The following is a 17,399-nucleotide window of genomic DNA, read 5'->3' on the forward strand; positions in this document are numbered from 1 at the left end:
ACAACACCCATGGATGTTAGCAATCTACAGGCCACCTCTATCAAGACCTGAGCAAAAATTCAAACGGGGGAAAAGTGTTGTGACTCGCCGATCTTTCAAAGTGCCGCCGCGCAGTTACGCACGTCCTCTACATGCGGCGCTGTCTGTCAGCCATGCAGCAGCAGCGCCGCCTAAGCGGCCAGCCAACCAGCGGCCGCTAGGCTTGGACTCAGTTATGATTTGACTGTTAAAGTGTACACACGTCTTACTCTGTTTACTTGATCTGTGACTTTCATGTATTGCGTCTTCCTTGAAATATATTTGTTCAACTTGAAGTTATTACACTTTGAGACCACATAAATAGGTCGATTGTAAGATCATGCTGAGTTAATGAAAAGTAGAAGCTATCACATTGAATGAGAAACACCAGAAGATGGTATCCACAAGGAGGGGTTCTGTCCCCATTACTGAGGAATATAGCAGTGAACAAACTCATCAAAAAGTTAACTATTACATGTTACTTTTGCTAGTGATATGAAGATAATTTATTCATAGTAATGTTTGGCAAATCTGCTAGTACAATTAGAACAAAGGTACAATGTTGAGCACAGTGCAGAACTGGTGCAGAAAACAGGATCTAAGGATCAGTCCCAAGATTACTGTTGTAGTACCATTCGTAAGGAAGCATATCCGGAAAATACACTGAAATCTCAAGCTCTTTAAGAAACCTCTATGAGTAGAGGGAACAGTGAACTGTCTAAGCATAATCCTAAATGTGCAACTACCTTGGACTAGATATACACCGCAGTAATAAGATAAGTTATGGGGCTACAGTATGGTGGAATAAAGTACAACAGAAGCTACCAGCTAAGGAGATTGGTAAGATCACAGACTGGCCTGCTTAGCCATGTTGTTGTTGTTGTTGTTGTTGTTGTTGTTGTTGTGGTCTTCAGTCCAGAGACTGGTTTGATGCAGCTCTCCATGCTGCTCTATCTTGTGCAAGCTTCTTCATCTCTGAATAACTATTGCACCCTACATCCTTCTGAATCTGTTTAGTGTATTCATCTCTTGGTATCGATCTGTGATTTTTACCCTCCACACTGCCCTCCCATACTAAATTGGTGATCGCTTGATGACTCAAGAACATGTCCTACCAACCGATCCCTTCTTCTGGTCAAGTTGTGCCACATATTCCTCTTCTCCCAAATTCTATTCAGTACCTCCTCATTAGTTACATAATCTACCCATCTAATCTTCAGTATTTTTCTGGAGCATCATATTTTGAAAGCTTATATTCTCTTCTTGTCTAAACGATTTTTTGTCCATGTTTCACATGCACACATGGTGAAAGTGTACTTCCTTGCCTCAAGCCATTCTTCTGATCAATCCAAGCTGGTCTCTCTCTTCCCACTTTCACACAGCTCACATTTCCATGGTACATTTCCCTTATCCTCCAAATAATCTGTTTTGCTACTCCTCTGTTCTCCAGGGTTTCCCACAGTTTGCTTCTACGTACAGTATCGTATGCTTTTTCAATGTCCAGGAAGTTCAGTAGTAGATCTATTCCATGTTCATAGTGCTGCTCCTGCAGTTGTCTTCCAGCAAAAATTGGATCCACTGTGGACCTTGATCTTCTCTCATTCTTCCTTCTAATTTTGCCCGAATTCATGCGTCCAAAATTTTCTCAAAAATCACTGTATAATGACTCATCAATGTTATCCCCCAATAATTCTTGCACTCTTTTCTATTTCCCTTCTCAAAGATCAGGACAATTATTCCCTTCTTCCAGTCTTCTGGGATCATCTTCTGTTTCCACACAATTTTCATTACTCGATATACCCATTGTATCCCCACCTCTCCTGCTGCTCTCACCATCTCTACACATATCTCATCCAGACCTGGTGACTTCCCTCCCTTCATCTTGCCCAATACCTCTTCCACTTCTCCCCATGTAAGGTCTTTTTCTATTTGCTGTTCCTCCTCTTTTTTCTCCTCGGCTTGTTCCTCTTCATCCAGGTCTCCATTTGGGTTCAGGAGTACTTCAAAATACTCCTTCCACATTTTCTTGAATTCCTCCTTATTCTCCACATCTTGTCCACTTTTGTTCACCATTCGAGCATAATCTGTCGTACCGTTCTTCCTCTTACTTTTAATCATCCCACATAACACCTTTTTTGAACTTTCGCTATTCTCCTCCATCATTCTGGTCCACTGTTCCATCCACTTTCTTCTTTCCTCTGCCACCACTCTTTTTCCTTCTTTCTTTCTTGCCTGATACTCTTTTCTTGTCTCTACTGTTCCCTTCTGGAACCATACGCTAAAGGCTCTATTTTTCTTTTATACTATATCCTTTGTTTTATCATTCCACCAGTGTGTTTCTTTCCATCTCTTTTTTTGCTTGTCCCCCTACATATTGCTTCTGCCGCACTTAATAATGTTCCCTTAAATCTACCCCATTCCTCTTCAACCATTTTTGGTTCATCCTTTGGGATGCTTTTCTTTACTACTTGTAGGTACTGTAGCCTGACTTCTTCCTGCTTCAACTTCCGTAACCTTATACATCTTTCTTGGTTTTCTGTCCTTTTATTACCCTTAGTCCCTCTCAAGTTCATTACCAGCAAATGGTGGTCGCTATCCAAGGTCTCTGATGGTATTACCTTAATGTCAATGATGTTCCTATTCATCTCACTATCGTACAGGAAGTAGTCAACTACTGACTTTCTCTTTAAGTCTTGACTGTACCAGGTAATCTTGTGGCTCTCTCTTTTCCTGAACCAAGAGTTCCCAATCAGCAAGCCATTCCTTTGACAGAACTCCAATAGCCTTTCACCTTCCTCATTTCAGCAGCCCCAACCGTCTGGTCCAAGCACACTTTCACAGCCTTATCTTTCTCCACCAACATGTGCGTTTAAATCCCCCATTACTATCATATTCTTCCTTCCCATCTGCTTCTGCATTTCCTCTTCAAACTCTTGCTTCTCCTCAGAAGTGCAACCCACCTGCAGCGCATACACTTGAATTACCTCTATGGTCATCCCCTTGAGTGATATTTTGGTCTTCATCATCCTATCACTTATTCTCTTCACTTCCTCTTTTAATCCATCTCTTACTACTATTCAAACTCCATTTCTCTTTCCCTCCTCATTTCCACTCCAGTACAGCTGGTAGCCTTTCCTCAGTTCTCTCCTTCCTTATCCTTTCCATCTCGTTTCAGCTAACCCCAATAGGTCTATCTTCCTTCTTTCCATCATGTCTACCATCTCCTCTACCTTTCCAGTCAATGTTTGTATATTTAATGTTCCAAATCTTAGTCCTTGTTTACAGCCAACTCTTCGTTAATTAAATCTATCCCTTCTGAGGCCCATTCTATTTTTGAAAGCAGAAATCATAATCCACTACTGCCTTGCTGGGTCTATCATAGCTTCACCAGAGCCTCATTAGCTGCCACTTTACAGGGTTCCTGTAGGACCTTCACAGCTACTGTGTCCCGAGGCACATACAGTCCTCACTGTACCTCGCTCCTACAGGCAATCTCCTACCTAATGCCATTGCTCATCTGCCACGACTTGGATGAGGGGTTGGACTTGTGGGAGGTATGTTCTCTTCCATTTCCATAATATTGCCCTTAAGTACATTGCCCTTGTATAGACCCTCTATATACTCCTTCCACCTTTTTGCTTTCCCTTCTTTACTTAGAACTGGTTTTCCATCTGAAAACCATAACAGGCAGAATTAGCAGCATACCAACTGCTAGGATGGAGACCATGCTTGACATTTGAGTTACACTTGAGGCAGCAGCAGGGTCAAACAGGTTAAAAACTTGAAATAACTGGAAACCATTAGGAAACCCAAAATCCCACACTAATATACTGAATGTGGTATAAATATACAACTGGTTAGGGAAATACCAACTGACTATACAATAACTTCCAGCTGCTTCAGAAACCTTTCAAGGAATTAAATGGAAGCAGGGAGCAGTGGAAGAATGACTCTTAATATGGCTGGCTTACTGGAGGATCAAAAACAGATGGAGGTGCTGAGGTCAGGGTATATGGAGTACAGCCTAGGCTACAGAGTGATATCTCTCTATAGTGCTCTCTGGCCATGGTACTCCAAGTGGAAATATCTGCTGTAGCAGTAAGAGTGGAGGAGAATTTCCATTGGTGCTACAAGGATTGTGGCATCTACACGCATTCACTAAGGTAATGGCAAGAACAAACCCATGTAGCTGGGTTAGGAGCCAGCACACAGAATATTGGACTAAGATCCAAAAACAGAAATATGGCAAGCTAATGATGCCAAAACCATGTTAGAAGAGAAGTTCTGTAATCCTGGGCTTGAACAGGAGAGAGAATAAATTGATGGTAGGACTCATGACTTGCCATGGGAAACATCTACACACAATGGGTACAGAGAAAGAAGTCCCTAAACGCAGATGATGTGATGAGGGAGTTGAAACCACACCACATTTAATCTTCCAATCCCACTGTTGTTTTGTCTCCCTGCATGAATCAACCAAACAATCACTATGTGGTGGAAGCAGGCACTCAGGTATGTCCTGACATATAGATCATGATGGAAACAAAGACATTGTGAGTAACATGTCATCACTGGTGCAAATGTTAACTTCCGGGCACAATGGGAAATACTGCATCAGTTACATCTGTGTGATTCCATTATTTCTTCAACAGTCAGTTGCTTTCATGGTGAAGACACAGGTGGATATTGTCAGACTTTTGGATTTTCATAGAGAATTAATGTGACAACTACACCAAGAATGTTTACTGCAACAAATCTGCCATGAAAGGCTTCGTGGTTAAACAACACACATGCATTCAAAATATGAGCGGAGATAGCAGAGGATTATTAGCCAATTCTGTTTGTTGTTCTAGGTGGAGACATGAATGTAACATCAGACATGCCTCAAGGAAGTGTAATGGAATTGCTGCTCTTTGTCACACGTACACGATTTGCAATAAATGGTTGTAGCTCTGTCATAAGTTGATTGAGAAGGATCTATTTTTTATTTCTTGATGGTGGGGACTAGTTTTGGACACCTGTAACCATTTTCAAACCATCCATGCTGTAAGCATCACAAATACAGATGACAACCCACGTAAAGATTGTGCCCCTGCAGTAATCAAAGCGGTATATGGCCAATTTAACAAAAGGAAAATACACCGCATAGGATGGATATTAGAGAATTCTAATGTCCATCCTACATGGAATATTTTGCCGTTGTTAAGTTGAGCGTGTTCTGCTTTGATTACTGTGTGGGCAGTTTCTGTACATGGGCTACTGCCTGTATTTGTCACACTTACAGCATGGATGGTTCAAAAATGGTCACTGGTGTCGTCACTATCATGACATAAAAAATAGGTACCTCTCATTGCAACTTATGATGGAGCTACAACCATTTATTTCAGTTGTAAGACAAGTTGCAGACCTAGTTTTTACATGCAGCATGCTGCAAGTTTGTAAATGATTTGTCAGATATCAATATATCTATGAACTGTCTTCAGTTAATTCTGGTGTTGGTTATAGAAAAGAATTTTATTTTAAGAACTGTGAGGACATTAAAGAAATGTGCAAAACAAAAAGTACCTGGAGCAGTTGATGGAAGGCAACACTACGCATACTAAATGTAGTGTAATGAACATACTTCTGTGCTTTGATTACAGCCTCAGTATTAAATCAAAAGTGCCAATAACATAACTTGCAAATCTAAACAATTTACACCAATACCATGACTATCAATCTAATGAATAAATGAAATTCAAACATAAAAATTTTATATTTACATAAAAAACATGGGCTGATAAGTAATTACCTTGAGGTAAAAATCCCAGGACAGATGACGAAAACTGAAGGAAGACCTAGGTATTGCACCTTCTACAAGGTGAGATCAGTGGAAAAAGTATAGGGAATATGAATAAAATAAAAGATGCTAAAATGAAGAAGAGCCAGCCTGTTTTGTGAAAGCAGTAAGAGAAAGAGCAGAGAGCAAGTCAGGGAAAGGAGCTGGATATGATCGATGCAGTTAATGGGAACAAACTATAGGGTCATTGGTACTTTCATCCTATGGTTTTATATCAAGTAAGGTTCCTCTTAGAAGAAACACTGCAATCAGCCAAACTGACACTTATTGGGTTCTTTTAAAATGATGAAACAAGTAAAAGATGAGTAACAGTAAAACAGCTGTGAAAGGAGAATAAAATACAGTGAGGTGGTCGAGATATGTTGTCTGTAAGCAGCAGAGTCCCCCCAAGGCTTGCAGTACAGCATGAGCCACGCCTTCCACATCCAATTGGCAACCCCCAGCTGATAAGTTGGTCAAATCTATTAAATTGCATTATGAATTAAAAAAGTACCTTGATAAAAAGAACAGGAAGTTCAAAAGCTTAAAAAAAAAAAAACAATCAATATGGATTCAGGCAGGTTTACCAGCTGCAGTGATTTGCTGCTTGGCCGTCATCAGCTAAGAATAAATTTAGTGAGTTAGCTTGTTTTCATGGTTCACAATGTAGCAACAGAACTGTGATACACTAACAAGAAATGTGCAACTGATGTGGATGTCACAAATGCAGTGAGGGAGCAACTTTTCTAAGGATGTGAACACAGGCCAAAACGAGGGTGTAAGAAAATTGTACATTCTTATTGAGATGCTCAAAAGAAATACTGTCATATAATTATGGATGCTTTTTATAGTACATAATTTATTTATGGTGGCCATGACATACCTCCATGAGTTGACAATAGTGTCATCTGCAGGTCAGGTCCTGGCATCTTTATTTCCAGTGTCTTTCTTGGTAGCTTCCTTAGCTAACTGGACTTCAAGTAAGCCTTTTCTGAGTTCTACATCTACATCTATGTCCATGCTCCGCAAGCCACCTGACGGTGTGTGGCGGAGAGTACCTCTATCGGTTCTCCCTTCTATTCCAGTCTCGTATTGTTCGTGGAAAGAAGGATTGTCGGTATGCTTCGTGGGCTCTAATCTCTCTGATTTTATTCTCATGGTCTCTTCGTGAGATATACGTAGGAGGGAGCAATATACTGGTTGACTCTTCAGTATGTAAGCCAGACTTCCATAACTGAAGAAGGATACGATAAGGACTTTGTAGAGCTATAAAAACATGGAACAATCCACACTCTTGGAGGTACTACTCAGGTAGCATAGGGTTTGGAGTTTTAACTAGCACTTCAGTAGGAGATAATATACATGTGAAATAGCACAGCTAGTTTGATGCCAAAACCTAGCCCCATAAAGTTCTCGAAACTTTAACAAAAGCCTGTACCAAGCTACTGGGCGTCTCTCCTGCAGAGCCTTCCACTGGAGTTTATCTATCATCTCCGTAACGCTTTCGCGATTACTAAATGATCCTGTAATGAAGCGTGCTGCTCTCCATTGGATCTTCTCTATCTCTTCTGTCTTGGAGTCTATAAGGATCTCATCAATATCCCATTACCAAACACATGAAGTCAGCATCAATGAGTGGCAAGGGTAGACTGGGTTCACTTTTGTGGCACTTGTATCCTCTAGCTGGGGGAAGAATTCAGTGATTTGGATACTCCAGATGACGATGGACATGCAAAACACAGTTAAGTACAAGCTGTTGGTGTCTGATCCATAAAGAGTAACCCTTGGCTCTGTCAACAGGCTGCCAACAGGGGTTGTCTAAAAAGCACCAATCAAGATTGATCCAACATTGGTAAATCAGGACCGAGCCACAGCACTGATGGACCAGCCACTATGTAAGCCAGACTTCCATAACTGAAGAAGGATACGATAAGGACTTTGTAGAGCTATAAAAACATGGAACAATCCACACTCTTGGAGGTACTACTCAGGTAGCATAGGGTTTTGAGTTTTAACTAGCACTTCAGTAGGAGATAATATACATATGAAATAGCACAGCTAGTTTGATGCCAAAACCTAGCCCCATAAAGTACTTCTTGACTAAACTAGGTATATCTTAGTGTTGTTAGAGCTCTTGGTGTAGATGAGCAGTTCTGCACTTGCAGACAGAAGCATGTAACAACATTCTGATAGTGATTAAATAGAAACCATGGGTACGGACCAAAGAGTGTGCATTTATACTATGGCACCCTGGAGATGGTGATCAACAACACTCATTTGAAGAACTATAACAGCTGCACGAATCATCAATATATTAAGTTGTTCAGACTACAAACCACACAGTCAACTGATTACTATTAAGAAGAGGGGATGCACTGTGAACAGAACCGAAGGGGGATCCCATTTTCCTGTACATGAGCATAGTAAGAAGTGATTACTTACAACTTGAAAGGACTGATAACACAAAACGTTTCAGATGGAAATGGGGAGGGGGCCACTAATGTCTACTCATGTAGAGTGGTAACAAAACACTAATGATGATGCCATATAGTATTCCAGCCTCTTTGAAAGACAAAATATCAATAAGATGTTGATGATGGGGACGTCAGGCAGGGCAGGAGGTAATTCATATCACTTGTACAGGAAATTTGTAAGGCAGATTAGTCTAAAACTGTACATCAAATGAAGTATCTTCTCTGGTTTTTATATTAGGATAATTTGCTCTCCCTCCACTATGAGGGAGGCCAAAAAAGAGGGACCTCCTCAACACTGTACCAAAGTAATTATTAAACTGCTCGTTCAACAGAAATAATAAATATCATCAATGGGTAAACACCTGGGAGTCTAGTCAAATTCAAACTTTCCTGTGCAGGTATCATTTAAAAACAAGATTGGCCATGTATTGAATTAAGTGTGTTTTCTAGCGTCCCTCGAAGATCAGGGCTCTTTCATGGTCCGTGAAGGATAATGCAGGTCTATGTAAGGCAGGTGTCAATCAGGTTCATTATATTTGTAGCTTTGCATCAGCCAGACTGTCAGGACTGTTAAAAACTGTGTCATACAAAACAATACAGTTACACACAGTTGCAGCAGTAACTCAGTGACTGCATAATGTTGCTCTGATACTGGCCGGCACATGGAGTACAACAGTATGAAAATTTTGGTCTACAGCTCCAACTATTGCAACTGTGTTACAACAGAATCCATTGAAATTAAATTAGTTTGTGACCACAAAATAAGGAAGGAAAAATTTGTTTGGATTCTGTATGGGCTGCTGCTCTTTTTCTACTGAAAATGTAACTCCTGTTCTCTATTATCATTGGCAGTGACATTAGTGTCAATTACATGGTCTATTTTTGGCAGGGGAAGTCTGTGTCTGTGCCGCCTCACTCACAGTGATTTTATATTGTTGAGTACCAGCAAATTAGGATGCAGTTAGTGCCTTGGAAATACAGCGGTTACCTACCAAAATATTGGCAGCTTTTGATGAATTTACCCACTGGATTACTGAGAGTTTTTTGACAAGGTTCAAGTCTTTACAATGTGATCTGTCCATCTTGGTGTCACCTGCTCTGAAATAGGGCTCTCTTAATTGGTGCCATTCTGCTACAGTAACACAACTCTCATGGAAACTGCTACACAGAGTTACCATATATCAGATACATGTTCCTAACTATCAATCGTGAGTTCACAGCTCTGGCACTGATAGTGAAATCCCTGAATTGTCTGGAGGTTAATATGGTGCAGGTACTTTAGAGCACCCCCCCCTCCCTGATGACGACTGCAGTCTTGGGCACTTTAGACTTAGGTTAGAAGAGCAGAATGAATGGGATGTGTGCCATATTGAGAGACTTTCCCCTATGGCCTGAGCTACTGCAAAGTTTCAATGAAAAGGAGGAGGGGAACATCTACCTTGCTAAGAGCTGGTATGATAGTTATCCAAAATAGGAAGGAGTGAAATATAGGCAGAGAAGGGAAAAAGGGCAAGTAAAATTAGAGTCCACAGGGAGACCAAGTCCAAATCAAGAAGATAAACTGTAAGTCAGAGGGAAAGTAATGTTTTCAGGGAGGAAACTACAACATAGGAATGGAAAAAATACTTGCAGTGGCTTGGGGTTCCATGCTCATAACACGAATGCTCACAAAAGTGTCAATAATTGCTAGTAAATGAAGACACTTCAGAGGCCAACCAACCACATTGGGAGAGATCATATTTCTTGTGCCAAGTCTTGCAGGGTCTGCCAGTTGAAGGACAGGGAGTTGAGATTGAAAGTAAAAGTGCTCTTGCATAGCGCCCATTGGGTTCACTGCTTCAGACAACTTCTCCCTCTTTTTCTGTTTTAGCCCCACTAATCCCCCTCCTCTCCAAATCAATTAGCCTTCAATTACACTGTAAACTACACTATAATGAGCTCTCTGGCTTGTTGACTGTTATCTCTGAGAACTGTTTTCTTTCTTTTTCAGCAATTTGGAATTTAAATCTTACCTCTTGCCTTTTATTTCTTGTCCAAGCCTTCAAAAATGTGTTTGTTAATTTTGGTTTTGAGTTAATTCCCTATTTCAGCTATAACTTCCATATCAATTGCTTACTCTCTATTTTCCTCAGCTAATCCCTTGATGTAGGGTAAAACCAAATTTTGGGCCTTTGTATTTTTGTATACATGTATCAGCAATACTCCAATAACATACTACACATTCATCTAACTTCAGTGGTTTAAACTGACATATTCAACTTGCACTACATGGTCAGGAACACAGTAACTTTGACAGGAGTAAAATGTAGCTCTCAATAACAATCACATTTCGTCATGACCAAAGGAAGAAGATTGGTGTGCCTAACTGTTACATTAGAGCTAACGTAGAATTTTTTCTTCACAGCAACTCACACTGACAAATAGAGAAAGTTATAAACCTTTTCATTCACTTATACATTCATTTAACTTGTTCCAAATCCTTAGTGTACCTCATGATGAAGAGAACTGAACAAAGAAAAGGGGTGAGCTAATGAGAAGCTGAATCTGTGCATTGGTCTGGGAGAAATCTTGGGTGGTATAATTTGTAGCATACTGTCCACAAAGGGGAGGGATCTGTGTTTGGATTCTGGTGTCACATACAATCAACAGAATACTGTGGTGTACCATATTACTCTGGAAGAGTGATGTGTAGCCCTATAGTTGCCTTCCCGACAAATGATACCCATGAATGATAGAATTATATTATTATATAGGAGAGTGGAACTACTGTGAGAATATATTATTTATTTTCATGTTGTGAGCCTTGTTCAGGAACAATGTGTGTCTTCAAGGTGGGATAGCAGTCACAGGAAATATCTGCATAGACATAATATCAATGCTCTGTGTATCACTGGCCTATGCTGGAGTTGCGGGTCATCTCAGAGTAAATGCCGTACAAAAACAATGACTGTATACACTTTGGAAGACAAATAAAGACTGTATTGTAATTAGTATTCAGAGATGTCACTCAGAATTGTCACACTGATTTTCACATTCATTATCAATACGTATCTTGAAGAATTAAGTATTTGTTAAAGGAAGATTATTGTACTGAAATGAAAAGATATGTGACACAAGTTTATGAGAAGTGGCATCATATTTATTCAAGTAATTTAATGCTGTACTCAACCACGGTGTTCCAACATATACTGCATAACTCAGTGAAGAAGATTACAACTGATGCCTTCACAGCCAATCAGAAGCAGATTTAAACTTCAAGAATAACCAATCAACAGGTGGACATTAAAATACACATGAGCATCTATATGTATAAATGGTAAATAACCTACTGAGAAGCTTTTGCAGAAGCACACTAACTGATTAAGAGTAACACAATCAAGAAACTCATTACTAATTATGTAACAAGCACAAACGGTAGGCTCTTCCCTGACTATAAAATAAAAGTACAGAAATTGTGCTGAAGAAGAAATCATTACTGAAATGAGACAGGCAGAAAACAAAAATTAAAAATGTATATTACCTACAATAACAACAACATGTAAAAGAGAAAGAAACAACTTAAGTGCAAATATTGCAAAAATTAAGTAACACATTCTGGAAAGTTCAGTATTTTCGATTCTGCACTTACCCAGTAATGTGTCTGATGCATTTACTGATGCCTGAACAACATTGACAAGAGAGTTGATGATGTACAAGACCTGCAACAAACAAAAACAAAAATAGATTCATAAGATATTGCCTTCCAACAGTTTACCAAGTCATTAAAATATACAAATACATGACTTGACTTGAAGAAGTAAATAATGAAGTACGATCACCAATATAAAATCATACAAAAGCACTGAGCAAACACATATTATCAAGTAAAAGGAATTATTAGCGTTTCTCTTTGAAAACGGATGATGATCATAAAATGAATGCATCTGATTAATAGCGACATTTGTTTCTAAGTTACATTCTGTACAAACACAAACAGTTAATAATTCCATCAATGCTCCTTTTATCTAATATGGCTAGTAACAACATGAATATTTAAATCAGTTCTATTCTAGAAATAGCTGCAACTGGCACATTCCAATAACCACTGCAGACTGTACAGCCATATCCAAAACTGATCCCTCTCCTTCAAGCAAAGTTGTCTTCCTCCTACTTTTTAATGTTGGGTTATTCAGACTACAATAGAAACTTTAAAGACATTGTCAAACTTGAGGAAAATATGCTCTCTGTTAATAATAGTAATGATTAAATCAAGGATAAATCAAGAGACCTTCATATAGCGAAATCAAATTGAATCCAGGAATGTTTACAGTGGATGAAATAAACTAAACAAACAACATAAATTAAGAGGAACAATAGTACAGTCAATCTTACTTACATAATAATTCTGTAAAATTAGAAAGATACAAAATGGCTGCCAGTACTTTTCACAACAACACTATAATGATTATGAGGAAAACATAAATTACAGGCTGCAAACCGTAGCTCATTAACGCTTGCTGCCATGATTCTGAAGCCACCGTCAGTTCTCTTAGGTGGTCGGCTAGGTTGTGATTGCAAAATACAAAGAATACGGGTTGCAAGCATGGTTCACTCTCTGCAGAATCCTACCATAGTTGATTATGGATATCTGGTTTAGAGCCACTGAAGGTATGCAACATAGGCTTACGTGAGTCTAGATCTCTCAACCTCTGCTATCTGGCGGAGAATTGTAGTGTCCCCCTCAGAATGCCAGGTTTGCAGTAAACAAAGTAAGCTGTTAATCAGGTAGTAGAGTAGATGTGGCATACACATGGACACTTTTTAGGTTAGAGGAACTTTTCCTTTGGGTCAATAATCAACTGCTGGCCAAAATCAAAGATAAATCAGCCACATTTCTCTCATAGAACATTCATCCTTGCAGGTTGAAAGGGGAAGATGGTAATGTGATTAGTAAACTGCAAGACCATCCATGACAAGGTCCCAGAATTGGCACTGTTTGTTAAAGGTGATAATGCTCATGTTGTATTGGGAACAGAAAGTTGGCTGAAACCAGAAGCAAAAAACAGCAAAATCCTACATATAGATTGGAAAATATAATGGTAAGGTAGGTTTGACACATATATTGGCCGGAAGCATATTCACTTCTGTGAAGAATTCAGTGACTCTGAGAGTCCAATTTCAATGATAATAGGTGTGATTTATGTAAAATAACTCCAAAGATAAAAAAAGGTATTTGCTGCTGTCATTACTCTGTGCTCAGTTGTCTTCAGTTATTTTTAATTTTAATAAAACCAACTGATAATAATATTTAATATTTTTTGAGTGTTACTTAAGGGTGAGAAACTGAAAATTTATCAGGTTAAGGGCCCATGTTTGTTTTAAAATAGAATTTGTAATGAAATACCTTGTCATGAGTGGACATTCATTTTTGATATGGTAACTGAAGTGGCAAAATATCGTATTCCTTTATTTGATGGAACAAATGTCAGCAACTGAAAATTCAGAATTGAAACTCTTCTTGAGGAATGGAACTTTTACCATTTGTGCAAGTGAATTATCTCACAAAGGTGGATTTTGCTGAGGGAGAGGTGGACACACAGTGTGTCGCAAAGGAAACACAACTGACTGAACTGACTAAACAATATCAGAAATTTAATCCTCATCTTATTCAATGCATAGACAATAGTAACTTGGAATATGGGAAAGATAAGGCACTCTCTTTCGATTTATGCACATCTCTGTGCTACGTGTTTGAAAGAAAAGGAATTGCTAGTCAACTTCTGTTGAGAAAACAGTTGTTAACTATGAAATCTAATGCTTCAAATGATGTGCTAATTAATCACTATCTTAACTCTGACAAACTTATTTGAGATTTACATATGACTGGAGCTACTGTCAAAGAAAGAGACATTGTATGCCATCTACTTTTAACAATACCTGCAGAATACAATTTAGAGGTCACTGCAGTCAAAATGCTCTCAATGAAAGATTTATGCTGAGCTTCATGAAAAACAGGCTACTGGATTAAGAGTCAAAGTGGGAGGTAGTCATCAGGAAAAACAAAAATGAAGACACACCACCACCACTGATGGCTTTTCAGACTCAATGGTATCACAAAAAAGTTTGTCAGGTGCCAGTAAAACAAGAAATAGGGAACTCATTCAACTTTACTCATCATTGCTGTGGAAAGCCTGGTCGCAAAAGGGCTAACTGCAGTGTTAAGTTATCAAACCAGAACTCAGGGACCAGCAGTTCAGTGGTTGTGGCTAAGTTTAAGAGAAAAATGGTATTTGTTTTGCAGCATCAAGTGATGGTCAATCAGTCAAGAACATAAACTGGTTCTTGGACTCTGGAGCAATGGAACATTTGATTAACAGTGTAGCGGCACCACACTCTAGGATAGGAAAAGTTAGTTTCGTGCAATATTCTGAGCACAAGTTACAGCCAGGTGCGAGCCGGATTGCAGTGAGTTACGCATACCAACAACTGCGAAGTAGAATAGAGACCACAGGGCCATCAAATTGTTGAAAGAGTATACATAGTGGTTTTGCATGTCACAAATCACAGGCAGAAGGGGCCCACTGGCCAACTTAGCATGTTATGAGTACGTGACACAAAGTGACGTGTATGGCAAACCAGAGGCGCACAGTTGCGTATAAATAGGTTTCTAATGAGATTCATTCAAGTGTGGCAGCTCTCCTGGATAGCAGGGCATGTCACACTACCAGCTACATGCAGCAGCAGATGGAGCGCCAGCGTCCCAGTCCATTTGGTCATCCTGATACATTCAGTGGCAGAAGTAGCCACTACAACAATAAAACACCTCTCACTCATTTAAAGAAACTGGAACAATGAATTAAAGTTAAAGTAGCTAAGACAGGCAATTTTCTTGAGGCTAAAGTAAAATGAGAAATTAAAGTCATAGTCTTATAAGAGGAAAGGAAATTCGGATAACAATCAAAGATGTTTCATCTGTACCTGATCTTAATTATAATATGCTGTCAATTAGAAAATTGGTTTTATTACCAAATTTAAAAAAGCTTAATGTTTAATTAAAAAGGGAAAAGAAATAATTACCATTGCAAATAGAAATGAATCTCAGCTATATGTTTTAAATTTTTTGCAACATAAAGCTTTGTCAGCAGCTTCGACTTAAACTGATGTGAAACTGTAGCACCACAGATTAGGCCATTTTAGTTATGATAACATTAAATGCCTTCAGTCACAAGTTGATGATATGGAACTGGACACTTGAACAGTCCCCATGGAACAATGGTTAGATTGTGTTGAACAAAAACAATCACAGCTACCATACAATCATACAAGGAAACATGCTAACAGATCTCTTTGAGTTGATCCACAGTGACCTGTGTGGACCAATCTCACCAGAATCATTTGATGGTAAGACATATGTGCTCATGTTCATAAGTGACTTTACCCAGCGAGGTGGCGCAATGGTTAGACACTGGACTCGCATTCGGAAGGATGACTGTTCAATCCAGCGTCCGGCCATCCTGATTTAGGTTTTCCGTGATTTCCCTAAATCACTCCAGGCAAATGCCGGGATGGTTCCTCTGAAAGGGCACGGCCGACTTCCTTCCCCATCCTTCCCTAATCCGATGAGACCGATGACCACGCTGTCTGGTCTCCTTCCCCAAACCAACCAACCAACCAACCAACCAACCAACCACCCATAAGCGACTTTACACATTTCACAATGGCCTATGCACTGGAACTGAAGTCAGCGGCAGCTCGCTATCTGAAAATGTTTCATGCCATGGCTACAGCTCATTTCAACTTGAAGATCAGAAGATTGTGGCGTGACAATAATCGTGAATTTACACTCAATGAGTGGAAGCAATTTTTTGAAAAACAAGGAACACAGTTTGAGTTTAGAATCAGATGCACACCTCACAAAAAATGGTGTCTCAGAGCAAATGAACAGAACTCTTACTGAGAAGGCTCACTGTTTGATACATCAATGCAAATTACGTAAGACATTCTGATCAGAAGCTGTTGGTTCTGTTGTATACCTAATAAATAGAAGTCCTACTGCAGCTTAGGAAGGAAAGGTTCCTGCAGCTACTTGGTACAATGAGAAACCTAGCTTGAGTATTGTTTGGCACTAGTCACCTTCAAAGTAGTCCCCTTCAGCTTCTACACACCTCTCCCAATGCTGCTGCTGCTGCTGCTGCTGCTGCTGAAAGCATCATTGAAAATCATTTTTTAGCACGTTTTAGCATGGTGCGCAGCTGCTCTGCCGAATTCGGTATAATGTCTTCCCTGTTCCGAAATCTGATCCCTTTCAGGATCTTTTTCAGTTTAGGGAAAAATCAGAAGCCACTCAGTGCTAGGTCTGGGGAACAGGGAGGCTGAAAAACCACAGTCATATTCTGTTTCACCAGAAAACTCTGAATTAATTGAGAATGATTAGTGAGTGCATAATCATGGCGAATGTGCCAACAGTCTGCTGCCGCAAGTCTGCTATTCACGCCTCACTGGTTCACAAAAGGTAATGCAGAACAGCTAGGTAGTACTTCTTATTGACATTAATACCTTCTGGGGCATACTCATGATGGACCACGCCATTTAAAAAAAAAAAAAAAAATCTTTCACATTGCTGCGGACCTCCATTACTATTTTGGATCTCTGGGATTATGGATGTTTCCATTCCAATGGCTGGAACTTTGTTTCTGGGCCACACCCATAAACCCAGAACTTATTACCAGTGATCACAGTGTTAAGAAATTTGGACTACTCTTCACAGTATCCAGCATGTCCTGTGCCATCTCCAAATGAAGTTGCTTCTGCTGAGCTGTTAGTAACTTCGGCACAATTTTTGCTGTGATCCTCCTAACATCAAAATGCTGTGTTAAAATGGATCCAATACTAACTTTAACCTCCTCTCTGGGGACATCACCTTGACAAAGCACTATCTGTGCTGGTGGAGAGGCTTGCATATCCGCATGAATCTGAGGGCTGTGCCAAAGGTAGAAGGACCTACTGCCAGAAAGGCCTCAGCTGATGGATCAGACTAAGAGTGTCCCACAATGTCCCATCTTCCCTATCCACTCTTAGGCCTTACTGAATTCCCTTTCCCAACCCAAGGT

The 17,399-nt window shown here is 39.7% G+C and overlaps 1 protein-coding gene across 2 annotated transcripts in view; it reads right to left on the minus strand.

The window, feature by feature from the left end:
* LOC124787777 (protein pigeon) overlaps positions 1-17,399 on the minus strand; it is a 485,699-nt gene that overhangs the window by 355,887 nt on the left and 112,413 nt on the right. For both annotated transcript variants that reach the window (XM_047254670.1, XM_047254671.1), the window contains exon 3: positions 11,939-12,008. In XM_047254670.1, coding sequence (XP_047110626.1) covers positions 11,939-12,008 — 70 coding nt within the window. The remainder of the gene's footprint in view (positions 1-11,938; positions 12,009-17,399) is intronic.

Source organism: Schistocerca piceifrons, chromosome 3, assembly GCF_021461385.2.
Source record: "Schistocerca piceifrons isolate TAMUIC-IGC-003096 chromosome 3, iqSchPice1.1, whole genome shotgun sequence".
NCBI classification, from domain to species: domain Eukaryota; kingdom Metazoa; phylum Arthropoda; class Insecta; order Orthoptera; family Acrididae; genus Schistocerca; species Schistocerca piceifrons.